The sequence below is a fragment of the Apostichopus japonicus genome, chromosome 16, assembly GCF_037975245.1.
Source record: "Apostichopus japonicus isolate 1M-3 chromosome 16, ASM3797524v1, whole genome shotgun sequence".
Taxonomy (NCBI): domain Eukaryota; kingdom Metazoa; phylum Echinodermata; class Holothuroidea; order Aspidochirotida; family Stichopodidae; genus Apostichopus; species Apostichopus japonicus.
In genome coordinates this window covers 20,399,055-20,417,149 of record NC_092576.1, presented here as the reverse complement: position 1 = coordinate 20,417,149, position 18,095 = coordinate 20,399,055, and the positions used below count along the sequence as shown (strand labels likewise).

The 18,095-nt window shown below is 35.3% G+C and overlaps 2 protein-coding genes across 3 annotated transcripts; one reads left to right on the top strand and one right to left on the bottom strand.

Annotated features, from left to right (window-relative positions):
- Positions 1–2,463: 2,463 nt before the first annotated feature.
- LOC139983679 (aqualysin-1-like) lies at positions 2,464–10,405 on the bottom strand. Of its 2 annotated transcripts, none has more exons than XM_071997400.1 (9): positions 10,249–10,405; positions 9,426–9,550; positions 8,679–8,813; positions 7,555–7,684; positions 6,908–7,020; positions 5,810–5,954; positions 4,456–4,640; positions 3,376–3,547; positions 2,464–2,680 (listed from the first exon to the last, which is right to left on the bottom strand). In XM_071997400.1, exons 2-9 carry the CDS (start codon positions 9,531–9,533, stop codon positions 2,535–2,537), a joined length of 1,134 nt encoding a protein of 377 aa, XP_071853501.1. In that variant the 5' UTR covers positions 9,534–9,550; positions 10,249–10,405; the 3' UTR covers positions 2,464–2,534. The 2 variants fall into 2 exon arrangements, with proteins under 2 accessions (XP_071853501.1, XP_071853503.1); XM_071997402.1 differs by having other exon boundaries at positions 9,426–9,552; positions 10,253–10,397.
- Positions 10,406–11,061: 656 nt separating this feature from the next.
- LOC139983450 (extracellular serine proteinase-like) lies at positions 11,062–17,305 on the top strand. Its single transcript, XM_071997000.1, has 9 exons — positions 11,062–11,221; positions 11,801–11,923; positions 12,678–12,812; positions 13,286–13,415; positions 13,590–13,723; positions 14,824–14,968; positions 15,954–16,138; positions 16,533–16,704; positions 17,063–17,305. Exons 1-9 carry the CDS (start codon positions 11,201–11,203, stop codon positions 17,227–17,229), a joined length of 1,212 nt encoding a protein of 403 aa, XP_071853101.1. The 5' UTR covers positions 11,062–11,200; the 3' UTR covers positions 17,230–17,305.
- Positions 17,306–18,095: the final 790 nt, after the last annotated feature.

The following is an 18,095-nucleotide window of genomic DNA, read 5'->3' as shown; positions in this document are numbered from 1 at the left end:
GTTGGAATTACACATACTCAGTTCTTACTGTAATACTAATAGCACATGCTACCGATTTATAGCATGATCCAGTTTGTACTTTGGTACAAACTTTAAGACTGACAGTAATAACTGATGTGTTCTCTGTGTGTATCGGGTGAATGAGAACATTACAATACAACTGTACAAGGATGTAAATAAACTGGACTCATACTTCCAAACAAAGTTATTGAAATATTAAACACTCATAAAAGGGTCTGATTCTATCGTCTATAGAAGAAAGCATTTTAATATATAAGTGAAATAAGTAAAAAAAACAAAGACCCATAATCGAAAGCTCTAGCAGAATATCATACTCGTCATTCCATTGGTGGCTATATTTAATGCATTGAATTGTGTTTATATGCATGAAGAGAAATAGAAGTAAAAATATTGGTCACATATTGAAGAATTATTGAATTTACAAGATAATTTATAAGTCTGTGTTAACAAACCTACTTGTGTTGTTTGAGTCACTTTGATTATAATTTTACCCAAATTAAAAGTGTTTTTACTATTCTATTTATAAAGTATTCTTACACATACATGCAAGTGCATTCTAGTAACATTTCTTCGATTAAACTGACAATTCTCGTGAATTATAAAGATATGAAAGTTTAATTTTTTTTAGTTCTAAGAATAATGAACATATCTACATAAACCATATGGTGTGGCTGGTACAATCAGAGCAATATCTACATAAACCATATGGTGTGGCCGGTACAATTAGAGTAATATCTACATAAACAGTATGGTGTGGCCGGTACAAATAGAGCAATATCTAAATAAACCATTTGGTGTGGCTGGTACAATTAGAGCAATATCTACATAAACCATATGGTGTGGCCGGTACAATGGGAGCGATATCTACATAAACCATATGATGTGGCCGGTACAATAAGAGCAATTGTTGTATCAGTCTGTGAGTACACTTATTTCTGTATTTAAGGGTTCAATGAATGTAATATATATTAAAATTACGAATAATAGATGTTCACCACAGCAGTAGTAGCATGCATGTTGTAGAGTTTGCATTAGATATAACTAAAACGAATGTCAAGAATTACAATTAGGAATAATTAAACGTCTGCTTCAAAGGATGCTCCGACGATTAGGAAAACGTCTTTTAATTTTTTGCATTTCGATTCATAATTTTCACCTAGTTAACGGGTTTAATATTTCATTAACTTTAATTGAATCAGTTACCAATTAAGCTATTAAAGGTGAATATATAAACTTTAGGGTCACTTTGGCAGCAATTGCTAAAAGTTTGTAATTGGAGTCGAAGATTAGTGTTTTAGGTTGTTTCAGTTAGATGTTGTTATTGTATTTTTACTAAAATAAAATAAAAACTGTTTACTAGTTAGATTGTTCACATATATCTCGTGCACTAAAATCTGTTAACTATATTCTACGCTTGTTTATAATGTTTAATTCCTCGTGTGATATTTCTGGTAATTCGTGCATTCAGTACCAGTGTAGCTAAACTAGGATATCTCTTCCTATCTGTGGACGAAGCACGCAAAGGTTTTGGGGGTTAGCACGCAGGATTTTTTATGGGGTTAATGTTCTTATGTTTACAGTTTTGTCCACGTTTTCTTTTCTATTATTTCCTAACAATACTTTCCTGTGTACGTTTTTCCACCATGTAGTCCCATTCCAGGAAGCATAGGCCCACTTTAAATGTGGTCAATTGCAGAAAGTCATAAAGAAGGCGTGTTTACGATTCATTAACACCGGTTCCAGCTAGCACACCTAACATCTCGCAGTTATATAGCACTGAGCTTACTGTAGGACACGAACAAACAAAATTGTCAAACACTACACAGAACTGACAAAACTCTCATTAAATAAGCTTTCAAATTTACTTCATATTTGAGATGTGTTAACCACTCTCGATGGGCTTTGCTTCTGTCTTTAACTGTGTAAGGATCTGGGCACTATGACACTTCTACGCTTGTTTATATTGTTTAGTCCAATAAAATTGTCGCTATTAGTGACGCCGAAAATAGCCACGTGAAAGACTCCCTCCTAGGCCACACACTCAAACTCGGCCACATACTCAAATAAGCATGATTAGTAAAAAACAAACACTCAAATAAAAAGCATATTTACCCTATATTAGTTATATTTGAGTTTTATATAGCGCTTTACACCAGCGATAGGTCTCAAAGCGCTTTACAGACGTTATATTACCCCTGGTCAATGTTTACCTGTCCCAGAGACAATCCCTCCAGTCGGCAGCAGTTATATACTGCGCCCAATGACAAGTTACCTCACATGTACTTATTTAACCCCTGGGTGGAGAGAGGCAATTTAGAAAAAGCATCTTGCCCAAGGACACAACGCAATGAGCTAGGCAGGAGTCGAACCAGCAATCCTTGGATCACGAGTCCGACGCCTTAGCCAAGTAAATAAAGAAAACTAGAAGACAATATCGGTTTATTTAAGACTTTTTAATACATATTTTATGAAACAAATCAACTCAGTCGGCAACTGTCTAATTATTGAATAAATCATTGCATTGCTTTAACTTGGAGTAGCTTGTTGGTTGGAGTTTTGTGGTCGACTACCTTGTCATTGGCAGCAGTGTTGAAAAGAGCAGCCGCTACTTGGGCTGGTGTGAATTCAGGATTTTCATCAAGGACCAAGGCAGCGGCACCTTTAAGAAATTAAATAAGCATCAAGTGTAATAGATTAATAGATTAAAATAATTACAGTCTTGATGAACAATATAACAGCGACCGCCTAATTGTTGAATGAACTCTTATCATAAACAATTGTTTAATGTAATTTAACATTTACTTCTTTGAGAATCATCAACACAGTAAATCTACAAGCCCTGTTCTTATATTATTTTGATATTTTCTTTGCAATATTTCTTTTCAGTTATAGTCTAAGTTCCCGGCATTTTTAATGGCTTACATATGCTCGAAACATTATCACAAACAACAATCACAAATAAAGTATAAGGAATTAAAGTCGAAATTTCCGAATTATAGTAACTTTATTCAAATATGACGGTTTTAATAGCTTGTTTATCGTCCAAATAGTTGTCGGCGTTCAGGGAACGATTGAACATATCGTCTTTTACTATACTACTCGGTACATTTCGAAACAGATGTCAACTTTATATTCTACCAAAACCAGAATTTATTTGTCTCTTTTTGTAAAACATTTTAAGATGTTAAGTGATAGACAATCTTGGTTTGCATGGGTTTTTTTCAGGAAGAATTTTCAGAAAAACTTTTTTTTTACAAAAATTACAGGTAGGCTATAGCTGATTCTTTACAAACCTGCGTCCATACCCATTGATTGAATTGGCCTGCAAGAGTGGCTTAATATGAGTCTACTTACCAGCGACATGAGGACAGGCCATAGAGGTTCCAGAAAATGTTGCTGTGCCGTCGGTGGTACCGCTCGCGATTGAGGTAATAGATACACCAGGGGCAAAAATATCTACACAGTCACCGTAGTTTGAGAAGGATGCCCTCAAATCATCACTGTCGCTCGCACCGACGGATATAGCCTGTTAGTGAAAACAGAAGAGCTGTTTAAAATATCAACACAATCACCGTATTTTGAGAAGGACGCCCTCAAATCATTACTGTCGCTCGCACCGACGGATATAGCTTGTTAGTGAAAACAGAATAGCTGTTTAAAATATCAACACAATCACCGTAGTTTGAGAAGGACGCCCTCAAACCATTGTTGTCGCTTGCACCGACGGATATAGCTTGTTAGTGAAAACAGAATAGCTGTTTAATATATTCAATATAATAAGTGTTACGCTAAAGATACCAGAATATGCAATATAACTAGTCTATAGTTTACACCAGTCAGAATAGGTAATCAACAAAATATGATCTCATGTGGACTTGCAAAGTTCGTGTTTTGAAACGTTTTCTGACCTGTTATCGGAAAGAAACTGATTTATATGATGAGTTTTAACACGTTGTACTTCTATTTTTATTAATCACACACACACACACAAATACACGCACAATGTTATTTAACTTAAATGTATTAGAGCTAAGTTAAAACTCGTTACGAAAACTGTTATATACGACTAATTGACATGGATAAAGACTGGTTTCATATGTTGTTACACCGCTTAAATTGTTTACCGTTAGGCTATGCTTGAATTTAAACAGATAACAAGTAAGCGATTAAATTTATAGTAATATATATATATATATAGGACAATTTTCATAAACAAAAATACCGTCTGAACAGTGTTTACTATGACCTTACATACTTCATTATAAACAGGGTAAATGTTTTTTTTTTATATTATATATTTAGAAACCTTTCTATTGGAGCAAATCTACAGTGAACTTTCTCTCTTTGAAGGATTCCCTGGAAAGAGACACTTTATGAGATTGTAATACAAAAACAGTTTAACTGACATAAGTATTGAATATATAATTATCTTACATTAAGCGCACTGGATGGGGACTGTGTACAGGCATCTGTGTTTGAATTACCCGCAGCGACCGCTACCACTATGCCTGCAGAGTACATGCGATCTACTGCATCGTTAGATGCTGTGCTAAATCCTCCGCCAAGGGACATGGACGCCACTGCAGGCTTCTGGGCATTCATTGTAACGTAGTCCATACCTGTTAGTATGAATGACACAATAATAATTATCATAATAATAATATTTGCTTTCTATATAGCGCTTTACACCAGCGATAGGTCTCAAAGCGCTTTACAGACGTTATATTACCCCTAGTCAATAATAACCTGTTCCAGAGACAATCCCTCCAGTCGGCAGCAGTTATATACTGCGCCCAATGACAAGTAACCTCACAGATACCCATTTAAGCCCTGGGTGCCTAGGTGGAGAGAGGCAATTTAGATAAAGCATCTTGCCCAAGGACACAACGTAATGAACTAGGCAGGAATCGAACCAGCAATCCTTGGATCACAAGTCCGACGCCTTAGCCAATTGGCCACCACGCTTTCAGTAAGCATGACACACTATATAAGTAAGCATATAGTACCGGACAATCACATACCGATCAGAGATCTAGGTCAAAAATACAAACTACGTTAGTGTCCATACTCAAAATGTTCCAATCCTGTTAATCACATAAAAATAATGATACAAGTTGCTGGAAAAAAAAGTCTCCGCAAAAAATAACAATAAAGACAGTTGCAGTTGGAAAATAAATTTAACTTTAACAGACCAAGTACTCAAAACTATATATTTTTAACGAAATCCTAGATGTTTTAATCAATTCTAAAACATTTCGTCGCCTAGGATACAATGTCCTATTCCCACTAGAGATTTGCAAAAGATTATTGGAAAATTTCGATAGAAGTTGACTCTTCAAATTAGTGAGTTACATTTTGATGGGACATTAACATAATCCAATATGAACGGACGGCATGAAAATGATTGAATGTGGGACACAGGTTATTCAAGAGGCAAATGGACCGTTGACATGGATTTGAACAAACAAACCACAACACGTCCGGAAAAAATAAAATCCTATAGGGATTCATACCACCAATGACTTTAATTAACAATTTAATAAATGCAAAGGATTACAATTTACAAACAGAAAGGACCACTTTCAACTAGACAAAGAGCTATTTTCGGTTGGTTCTGACACTAGAATAACAAAAGTTGTCAGCATCTTCTCAAAACTTGCCTCTCTTCACAGTTCGCCGCTGATTGGTTGAATTCAAAACTCTTTTTGACTGATTTCAACCTGTGGTTGGTTTATCACGTAAATGTAATATGGAAAGATGGAATATTACAATGATATATGCGACCAACCTTCGATGACTTTGGAGTTAGCTCCCCAGCCAACACAACTTAGTACGCGCACTCCAAATATCCGGGCGTTCTTGGCAACACCATAGACAGTTCCTGCAGCAGTACCGGAACAGTGAGAGCCGTGACCATTACAGTCTATGCCTTCCTGGAAGAATAAATGTTATTATTATTATTATTTATTTTTTTAATTATTATTATATAAATATTACCTAACGTTACTTGCATGAATAGACATGAACTAATCATTTACTCTGTCGCATGAACATCAAGGAAAATGCAAGTTGTACATGCTGTGGGAGTCATGATGAAACGATAGAGCACCTTTTTTGGGATTGTCAAATTACTTCAAACTTTATATTAGACATTGAGCAACGTATTCTAGGTATGCAATTTATTTTCACCAAGAGTGACTTTTTCTTTGGCTATAAGCTAATTCTGAGTCATCCGTATAATTTTCTCATCCTTCATCTGAAGTACTATATCTTTAGTCAAAAGATGAATAATGAAGTGCTAATATTAACTGAATTTATCAATAAATTTAAGTTCATCCTTCAAGTAGAAAAAAAGTTTAGATAGATCTCACATACGGAGCAAAATAACTTATGATAGCCTTTGTACTGCGTTCAGAAATTGTCATTTAATTCATGAACTCAGTTAAACGTTTAATTAATATGTATAAGCGATAGTTATGATATTATTAGATACGTTAAAAAATGCATTTAATATTCATATGTACACATGCATGTATTTATAGAATAAATGAGATGAAAAAAAAAGAGACATGAGAATGGTCTGCAAGCCATCCACCATTAATATCTTCAATTGTTGGGATAAAACTTAGAGAAAAACTGGTGAATAAATTGTAACAATAAAGAGAGTAAGGAAGACACCACTATGCTTTAGCAAGTTTCAGTGAATCTGGAAGGTTGAGGACCTTTCTGTCGGACAATGAGACGACGTATTTGGTACTTATAACGACAAGTTATCAAAGTATTCTCTTTTATTTTCTATAGTGTAACCGCGTGATTCATAACAACATTTACTACAAATCGACTTCATTAAATATAACATGCAAAAGAGAAAACACGGGGTCCTCACATTGCCTCTAATTGGTTCTGTGTCGTAAAAAACTTCTACTCTTCCGGCCAGATCTTCGTGGATTGGATTAACTCCAGTATCAATGATGTAAACGTTCACACCAGTTCCATCAACTAAAGAGGAAATGGAAGAGGTGATTGTTTGAAAAATAAAATAAACACATGATATATGTAATGACCTAAACGGAAATGCTAACTTAATTTACTGGGCGCTTAATTGCCAAGTTCCATTGACAGGGGCGTCTGAAGCTATTTGGGATTGGTACGACAGATCAGAGTGTGGCCATCTATCATAATTATCGGGGGACGTTTGGTAGGTCAAACTACGCTACGCGCCACCATGGTTGGCGCGTAGCGTTATGGAGAAAATTTTGGCAAAATGCCTCCCAGATTGCAGGAAATGGCACTTTCCGAGCTTGAGAACAAGACCCCTGCCAAGTCACATTTAGCCTACTTGCAGTCATCATTATTTGCCATGGCATCATTTTTGCCATTTTTTTCTTAGTCCTACTTTTTTTTCTTTTTCTTTTTGCGCCGTGATTATTGGTCCGGCGTTCGCCGGACCTGCCGTACCGGCTCCGACGACCCTGATTGACTACGTCTTAGGTATCATTAGTTAATAATAAACACTTCTTTGACTTTACTAACATTGTGGTTGATATTCGTTGTCCATTGGTAGGTCAGGACTGTCGAGTCTGTCTATTCCCCAGGATCCTACGTCTTGTGTATAAACCAAAGAGTCTTCTTCAACGTATGCAACTTGACTAGAACGTAAAACCTATCAATATAGTCAGGAAGGACAAAAGCAAAAATATTCAAACGGAAGATCTGTAAACCGAGTTGTATGACCTACATGCTGTGACGCCTTCTATAAAAAAAAACAATAAAACCCCAACTAAACAAGAAATAGTCACCATGACTGGTGTCCAGTAACATGGTCAGTAGATAGTCAACTTTTTTTCTGAAAGTATTCAAAGTACTCTTTTGCTAACAACAATTTACTTTTGGAATTTGTAAATATATAACTAAATAACTAAATAAAAGAATAACATCATCGGCAGTTATGATAGAATCTTGCCAACCCCCCTTTTCTCAGCACATTGTGTTAATGACGTCATTATAGAGCTGTATTCAAATACATATAGATAGTGTTTGGTACTTATGTAATCTTAAATTAAATGAAACAATAAACTATATAACGAGACCATCGGGTACATTAAAGGGTTCCTCTATTTGCAAGCTCAAGAGACGTTATTCAGCCTGAGAAGGATTCGACTAGGTTTAACGTCATCAAAACGTAGCAACTCGAGTTTCCCAAAACTTGACCAACTCTTGAGTTCAGCCACATGACGTTATCTACGTCACACAGAAATGGCAACTCACACTATCAACGTAGTAAAAGTGGTATACAGTTCATATTGCTAGTTACATTGCTCTATGAAAGCAAATGCTTGAATGATCAAAGGAATTTTCTAGTTAGCAACGTCGTACGCGCGCGCATAAATGACAGGAGTGACGTTATTTACTAGTAAATATATTACCATAAGTAACATGAGGTAGAATTGTACTTGATTGTTTCTCCCTCTGTGTGATCAAAAGAGAGAGGGGAGGGAGGGGGGGTAACAGTTGTCATTTTTTCACAATTATAGTAATCTTAATAGTAATGTAAACTTAAATATTAATAAAATATTATAAAGCATAGTTGATTTGGCTATAATACAGTACTAAAACCAACTGAATTCTTCTATAATCAATGGCAAAGAGGTAATTACCAACTCAAGAGCTTTCTCTGAGAGTTCTGCGCTAAATCCATTCAATGCTTGGTATCTCGATTCTATTCTTCCACCCAAAATTTCCAGAAATGACGTCTTCAGATTTTCGATGACTCTGTCTACGTTAAATTCGTCCTGAAGTAGCAAAAGTAAAAGCGTAATTCCAAAAACAACTTTAAAATTAAATTACACATAAATAAATAAATACAAGTTTCGTGAGAGACGTGGGTATTGATGAAAAAACGCAAACGGGCAAACACACACAATCGCACACATAGGTATATATATATATGGTGGAGGCTGAAAGTTTTTTCACTGTTCTGGATTTTACAACTCATTACGATTTCAGTTATACATATAAATATATATATATATATATAAATGAAAATCGTAATATATATATATATATATATATATACGTACTATATGTACCTTAGGTCGACAGTTTATGGTAAAAAAGTGTACCTTTATATATATATATATATATATATATATATATATATATATATATATATATATATATATATATATATATATAGATATATATATATATATATATATATATATATATATTTATGTATATTTATATATATATATATATATATATATATATATATATATAAATATATATATAATTGAAATCGTAATGAATTGGAAAAATATATATATTTAATTTTCATTATTATTATTTTTGCCTTAATATTTATTCTTTGATTTCAAAAATTGTGTACAATACTACACGGGTACCTTTATCTTCACTATATATCTTCCTGGAATGTTATCTTTCATCTTCATCAGAGGAACTCGAGATCCCTCGACCAGGGCGACAAGGAGCAGTAGCACGACAAATCGCATCTTGCTTAGTCTTTTATCTGTAAGGAAAGGCAGGTGATGTTGAAATTAAATAGTCTATGAACAGCCATAGCACGTTATCACTACTCATACGCTATGAAGGAACTTTCAGTTTTGCATATTCATTTGCACATACAGGATATGATTACATGCCAAGATTTTACCAAGATTGATGTCACTTTAGACAGGTTTATTTTACTGATTTGTTCTTTTTTGTAGCAAACAACATATGTTACCGTAAATTCTTATATTTTACGTTCTTTAACCTTTCATAACAGAGTGTAGCCCTATAGAAGAAATGAATCTGTGTATAACTGAGGATTCGCTTGCGGAGACATAGCCCTTCCGTTGTGGCTCTGTTGCAAAATGTAAACACAAGGTTTTCAGAATAGTTGTAGGAAATTTAAAATAAGAAAAAATACTGCAAAACTGTAAAGAAGTGCTTACTTTTTTTTAAGTGTCCGAGTCATATTTGACTATCAAGAAATGTGAAGGTCTATTTATAGTCGATTCAAATAGGAATAACACCAATTTGTCGTCAATTTGATTGTTAACCTAATCAAGCCTGATAGGTGCCCTAACAAACTATACTGTTGAAGTTGAAATAGTAAAGCACGCTAGCCAACAATTATGGAGGTGTGAAAAATATACAACAACAAAATAATTGTTTCTAAAGTAAGTACAATTTTCATAACTGAATAAAAGAGACGATCTTTACCTCTTTTGTTGGAACAACTGTCGATTTCAAACGTCTTTGGTTAGTTGGACAGATGAAACAGAAATGAAACCAGTGTGTTTAGATGTATAACAAAGTCACACAACACAACCAACTTCCAACACAGCTGGTATTCTCCCACAGTGACCTTAATCAGCCCAATCTCTAAATAAACTAACTTCTTGTTGTATTCATTATAGATAAACGCAGTCCTTTAAAACGAACGAAAAGGAAAACTCCAAGCTGTTGTATATAAGACAAATTTATTGGTTTAGTTGATTGAGGTGATGCAAGCGTTTCACGGAAGTGCAAGAATGTCTCGCAAATTTTCTCTCTTTAAAGAAGAAGTGGGTTCGGAGTTCAAGGCATCAACTTTAAGTCATATCACCATTTACCTCGTGTTTATCCCCCCCCCGCCCCCTTAAGGTCAGATTCTAATTATTTTAGTTACACTACTAATCTTGCATTGGCAGCAGTTTCGTCAAATAATGCATATACACAGCTAAGGCAACTTCCGGTAAAATGTCTTTGTTTCTTGACCTAGCTCCGAAGTGAGGCATTATTATGTCAGTTCAAATAAATGTAATCCTAAGCCGTCTTCATTTAGTTTAAGTATGATGAAGTTGATGTGTTACCTTTTAATTTTATGTCCTTTACCTCCTTTCCCTTTGTTAGAAAGAGGACCGGGAAAGGAGGGGGGGGGGGGGTTCTTCAGAAATATAAGTGCAGAGCACTTATTCGTATTTGCATGATGTCAGCAGCTATATATCAGTTTGACCTGAAGATACGAGATGATTAATCATATACAAACCATACGCCAGCTGTGTCAGTCACACAGAAACAGGTATACGCCTAGTTATAACGGAGGCTAACCATATCAAATCATTGATAGGGCACAAGATCTAAAGCAACGGTACTCCAAGTAGCTAAGGCAGAGAGAAGGCTTGATAACTGCATGAAATATTACTTTAAGAAGGTAAGTTCAGTAACCCTCCTCAACTTTGATTCCACGTTAATTGAAAGTCATTAGTCATTTAAACCATCCATTACCCATATTGCTTATCATTGTAATAACAATAAGTCACAATTATATTTTTTAAATGTTTAGAAAATAACCGAGGCATAGAGCTATGTTGCACCTTAATAAGAGTTGTATCTATTATCTAAAGTCTCAAGAGAATTAGCAACAAAGTTGTGATTGACATTACAGATAGGGTTATACTAAACACGCAGTTCAAGAGAAAAATCAGGCTCTCCCGATCCACACCTGTATGCCATTGCACTGGCTATTTGATTGGATCTGATCTGGACTAGGATATGCTTAAACACCACCACTAGCTGCTTTAGGTTAATGCATTCTATATTCATTTGGTCGGACAATGTAGTGTACACGTATACATTCTATATGTACATAGTATAGTTTGAATGTAATCTATATCTCTCTAGCTACATGAGTCGACATTAGCACCCTGTAGGATAGGCACGAGTGAGACCGTAATTACTTTATTGTAATATCGTTACTGTATGTTTACAACACATTCCTTTTATGTAATAGGACAAGATGCGTCTATTAATATTGTTACTGTGCACTGCCACGGCAGTGACCTCTCACCTGGCTCCACTCATAACACATACCAGTGACGTCAGAGTGGATGGAAGGTACTTGATCATGCTGCAGGTAATTAACCTCTACTAAACGTATCATACATTAAAACAAATAGAAGTAAGCTTCAGTTAAGGAAGTCAGGTAAGCCAATCAAAACCAATCAAACGGTTAACGTTCTTAAAGGCATTGAAGACTCGCCCTAAACCGCGTGCTGCCATCTGAAAAAGTTAACTTTCTGTTGCTTGTAAGTGACGCTTTGTTCTTGTCGCTAAAAAATACAGACAGTAATGAAATGTGATATCTTGTTATCTTTTATCAAGACCTGAGATGTCCATCGCTGCTATGTACACTGTGCTGTGGGTATTGACCGCAGCTGTATGTACTGTACTGACCGTACACAAGTGTCTAAATACCGACGGTAGCAAGCTGTGTGTGTATTTTCTGGGATCGATGGTGGTGCTTAACACTTCTGTTACACCTCATCCGAAACTAGGTCAAATTACCGGCATTAGACGTTTCTTTTTGCGCGAGTCTTCACATCCTTTAATGCTCAAAATCATAAAAAAAAGGTGTATTGTTGGTTATCACTGTGAGGATACAGATCAAAAATCTATACATATTTCTTTATAAAATTTCATGTTATTTTATTTTCGTTACGAACATTTGTTTCTATACAACCACGAGTGTCACTTCCGTGTGATGTCTGTAATCAGCTAAGCAATTTTTTTTTTCGACGTTAATGGTGTGAATCAGAGTAGAAGGCATTAGTCGGAACAAACATGTTAGAAGTTGTTTTTAATATTTCCCTTTGTGTTATTTGTACCAGAAAGACACAAATGTGGATGGAGTGATTACAAACTTGAAAGAAAATCTTTTTGAAATTCTCGGAGGATCAATCATTGATAGGTTTTCAGCTCTTGGAGCATTTTATGCTCGGCTTGGTGACGGAGCATTGTCTCTGGTAAGTGGTGCTAATATTTAGTGTTTATCTTTATTTCCTACATTCTTATTGTTTCGCTAGAAATACAGTACTTGTGATAGAAATTGCAAATGTTACATATATTACCGCTATGTGTATCTCTTCTGTAGCTTCACGAACACAAGTAAAAAGAGATAACTGCGACGTGCAGCAATAATATTTACTCTGCTTGTGAAATTATTTGTTGGAAACACGCCCTGAAACCATAAATAAACCTACTATGGGCATCAACAGAAAAGGAATTTACTGTGCTTATTTTGTAACAATGTGACTATTTCGCTATTGAAGCAATACTTTGTTGCTGGCATTGTAAACTATTGTATAGGTCGTTATGGTTGTGGTGGGTCTGCTGCAATACATTTAATTTAGTGTTTTCAATTTTGCGTGAATGTTTAGGGACATTTTTATTTTTTTTTTGGTTGATTGTTCAAGTTTATTCTTGCATTTCTTTGAAGGTCCGCAAGCATCCTTCGGTAGAGTTCGTTGAAGAGGATTCGCTTGTTTATGCCATGGAAGTGGAATCATGGGGCCTGGACCGAATCGATCAACCCTCGCTGCCATTGGATGGCGAATATTCACCTACATGTAAGTTGAGAGCCAATTAAAATATAAAATGACTTTTATCTAACCCTTTATATATATATATATATATATATATATATATATATATATATATATATATATATATATATATATATATATATATATAATAATAATAATAATAATAATAATTGATTGATCTGTTTTTCGTGTCCTTAGATGACGGTTCCGGTGTTAACATCTACGTCATCGATACCGGTGTTAACATTAATCATAATGATTTCGGAGGACGAGCAGCTATAGGGTTTGATGCTGTCTACAATGCTGCTAGACCAGACCGTACTCCTAATGGGGTCAGTCTCGTTTCTATGTCATTTCTACGACCTTTAATGTCAACATTAATTTGTTTTAAAGATAAAAAAAAACGGTAACCATCTTAGTTTACACAGACTGTCAGTGATATGATTAACTTATGTATGATTCACGTAGTCAGTGATATGATTTACTTAGGTTCAAATCAAATTAGCATATAACAGAATAGGCGATTGTTGCTATTGTTTGTTATAACATTCAGCCTGCCATTTGGATAGAAGACATCGTTTATTATATGTTGTCCGTTAGGAATAATGTTATAATTGTGGGGATGTTTGAACTGGTTGGAGGATGCAGTTGACCTGTCACTCATAATCAAGCTTAAATGGATGTACCTGCCTATGTTTGCTGCCATCCCTAAATGAAACTAACGGCATATGAACGGCATATATAACTGTGACATATTACTGTGACACATAACTGTTACATATAACTGTGACATATTACTGTGACATATGACTGTGACACATTACTGTGATATATTACACTGACATATTACTGTGACATATTACTGTGACATATTACTGTGACATATAACTGTCACATATTACTGTGACATATTACTGTGACATATTTCTGTGACATATAACTGTCACATATTACTGTGACATATTACTGTGACACATACTGTGACATATTACTGTGACATATTACTGTGACATATTACTGTGACATATTACTGTGACATATTACTGTGACATATTACTGTGACGTATTACTGTGACACATAACTGTTACATATTACTGTGACATATTACTGTGACATATTACTGTGACATATTACTGTGACATATTACTGTGACTTATTACTGTGACATATTACTGTGACATATTATTGTGACATATTACTGTGACATATTACTGTGACATATTACTGTGACATATTACTGTGACACATAACAGTTACATATTACTGTGACATATTACTGTGACATATTACTACGACACATAACTGTTACATATTACTGTGACATATTACTGTGACATATAGCTGTGAAACAGTTCTCTACTTGAATTAGGTTGGATAGTGGCCATCTTACTTCCGTCTTTCTGCTGTTGTTCGTTCACATTACACACACAGTACGGTATTGACTGTAACGGACATGGCACCCATTGCTCAGGGACTGCGGCAGGTGCGAAATACGGAGTAGCAAAGGGAGCTAACATCTATGGTGTCAGAGTCTTGGGATGTATTGGTGCAGGAACTGTAGGAAACATTGGGGGAGGTAAGGGTTCCTCCTTTCTTGAAGCTGTTCATGTGATTATTAAAAGCTTCCTGCAACTGTAATGCAATATTAATCAGTGGTGACACCAGGATTTCTAATATTTTCTTGTTTGTGTGTGTCAGGGGGAAGGGGGGGGGGGGAGCCCAAAACAATTAGGGATTGGAAAAGCAATTTGGAAGAGCAAATATGTACTTGTTTGCTGACCGTGGCAGCTAATACGAGTATCATGATTAAGGGATTCCTTATGTCGGTGCCGCCACAGGCTAGTACCAATATTATGGTTGCACTTGATCGATTGCTAGGAGTGAAATATTTATATATATATATATATATATATATATATATATATATATATATTTCGTGACGTCACTTATCATTTCAATAGACACTTGAAGGAATATATAGCTCAATTATCAAATCACGGTTTTATCAAATTTAAATTTCATTTGTGAAAGTGTTGAGGGTTCAGACAATCGATTGATATCACGAGGTACCAAGCAAAAGAGTAATCAATAAACGAAAAGAAGAAAAAATCAAATCACCGTCTATAATTAAACACAGGCAATGAGCAAACTCAAACGATTTCCTACAGGTCAGTCTATGTAGTGCAAACAATTATCCACTACACTTCACCGATCATAACTTACCCTTATATATATGTATATATATATATATGTATATATATATATATATATATATATATATATATATATATATATATATATATATGTTGATACTAGTTGAGACTAGTGGAACACTAGTAGTTGTAACTCGGAGTTTCACGCGTTTAGCGATCGTCAGACAACTCAAATATATATCCCGCTCTGTCCACTGGACATAGAGCACTCTGCGCCAAGATAGACGCCAACCAACCAACCAACCAACTATATATATATATATATATATATATATATATATATATATATATATATATATATATATATATATATATCACTTTGTGTTCTTCGTTACGAATTGTGTACAGGTTGTAACTTCGTGGCAGAACAACATATAGCTCCAGCCGTAGCTTCAATGTCTCTGGGAGGAGCAGCGAGTACATTCACTGATACCGTAGTCAGACGCATGGCGGAGGCAGGAGTCATGACAGTTGTAGCTGCAGGAAACTCCGACGTTGACGCATGTAACACATCTCCAGCGAGAGAACCAACAGTAAGTAAAAACACTCTACCAACGCATATGATTGTGATAAGAGAAGTAAAAAAATCAGTACATATATTAGGAAATATCACTAGGAAACATTATGTGCTTTGATTTGTTGAAGTTACATAACTAATCATGAAATGGTTTTTGTCTTTAATTTACAATAGACCAATGGCACAAGTTAGCATGATGTTTCAAATAAAATTGCTATTATTATTATTATTGATCACTATTCAGTCGTTCCATAGGACGCTATAAGCGACAGGACATATCGGACATTTACATTATATATAATTATATAAACGTGCAGTTCTGCGAAGAGTTTTTTTTCTTTTACGAACTGCTCCTTCTATTCTGCTTTCTTCTACTTACTTCTACTCCTGTCTTGCTTATATTTGTTTAGGCTGTATGTGTCGGCGCCCTTGACGAAACAGACACCCGTGCGTACTTCTCTAATTGGGGTGATTGCGTGGATATCTACGCACCAGGAGTGAGCATTACATCAGCTTGGATGGAATGTGATGACTGCACCTATGTTGCAAGTGGCACCTCTATGGCATGCCCCCATGTTGCAGGTAAAAATAATAATAATACAATATAAATATACCTCTTGCTTATACATATGCCCGCCCACCCACACACCCACACACCTGGCTGTCAGGGTGTCAGGCCTACAGGGTGAAAGATCGGGCCGAGGAATAGAGTATTCTCATGTTTATAATATGCTTTTTATCTTGGATTATGACATATCATGCCCACACTTCTGCATAATGACATTATATACCGCTTAAAGAAGAGTGCAAACAGATGCCGTATCTGTCCCTGTGCCCGGATATTGCTCTTGATGCCCTGAGGGGGTAAGCGCAGCTGCTGGAAGAGCGCGTTGGTTAAGTGTTATTACTTACTATGAGCTTGTTGCTCTTTATTTTGCAGGAGCCTCGGCCCTGGTCTACGATGAGTTCCCTACTCATACAACCGCACAGGTTCGTTCTCATCTGTTTAACCTGGCAGCCAAGAATAAGGTCGCTGATGATATGGGCGGTCAGTACAACAGGATGCTTCAAGTACGATCTCCCAAAGTACCCGTACCTACCAAATAAGCACAACTATAATGTTGAAAACACGTCTTAATGAATTGTAATAAAGAAAATGAAGAATAAAATTACCGAGCTTAAACTAACAGTTGTTTTGTCATTCTTCTTTTGACTCCTTGCTCTTTATTTACTTCAAATTTGGTAACTTGAAATAAATAAATAAAATAAAATGTTTATTGTTTCACAATCTGTTTATGTAATACTTCATCCTTAACATAGCATCTGCAAAATTGAGTTCAATTAAAATCACATCATGAACTATCAGTATATTGCAATGTTTTGAAAAGAAAACATTAAACATTTCATAAAGTACTTTTTTTTTGGGGGGGGGGGAGGGGGCAATGCTTTGTAGATAAGATAAAAGGAAAATATCTCCTTAATTTGGACTATCCAAATAATTTGAACCACAGTGAGATGTTAGATCGAGGGAATACAATTAGGTGTGAATATTTGCATACCAGTGTTGAAAGTGTTACAATCTAACACAATGTCAAAGTTGAAGGAATGAAGCAGGGGCACAACCGGGTACACTTTAATGGGGTAGGGTCCAGTTGTCACACTCCCGAGAAATTATAGTACGTCGAGACAACAGTGGGTCCTGTTAAATTAAGGTTTGCCAGGAAAATGTATGATAGGTTTTATCAATTAATGCTGTTTTAAAAACTATAAGGTGGACTTCGTCTATACTATATACAGTTATTATAAATAAAAGTATCTTTCGTTCATCTCTCACACAAAAACAATAGTATGCTGCAAACTCAGCACACTGTGTTATTGTTTCTAAATATTTACACAAACATTCCTATCGTATTGATTTTCACATATCTGTAATATAATTATTCTATAATTTGGAAGCAGAGGAAGGGAATATT

What these genes read in the sequence shown, in the direction of transcription:
- LOC139983679 (XM_071997400.1), bottom strand. Translation starts at nt 9,533, where the DNA reads ATGCGATTTGTCGTGCTACTGCTCCTTGTCGCCCTGGTCGAGGGATCT. An exon ending in GATATATAGTGAAGATAAAG is followed by an intron (nt 8,814 to 9,425) that starts GTACCCGTGTAG and finishes TTGCTACTTCAG; the next exon opens with GACGAATTTAACGTAGACAG. An exon ending in CAGAACCAATTAGAGGCAAT is followed by an intron (nt 5,955 to 6,907) that starts GTGAGGACCCCG and finishes TTATTCTTCCAG; the next exon opens with GAAGGCATAGACTGTAATGG.
- LOC139983450 (XM_071997000.1), top strand. Translation starts at nt 11,201, where the DNA reads ATGAAATATTACTTTAAGAAG. An exon ending in TGAAATATTACTTTAAGAAG is followed by an intron (nt 11,222 to 11,800) that starts GTAAGTTCAGTA and finishes TTTATGTAATAG; the next exon opens with GACAAGATGCGTCTATTAAT. An exon ending in CAGACCGTACTCCTAATGGG is followed by an intron (nt 13,724 to 14,823) that starts GTCAGTCTCGTT and finishes TTACACACACAG; the next exon opens with TACGGTATTGACTGTAACGG.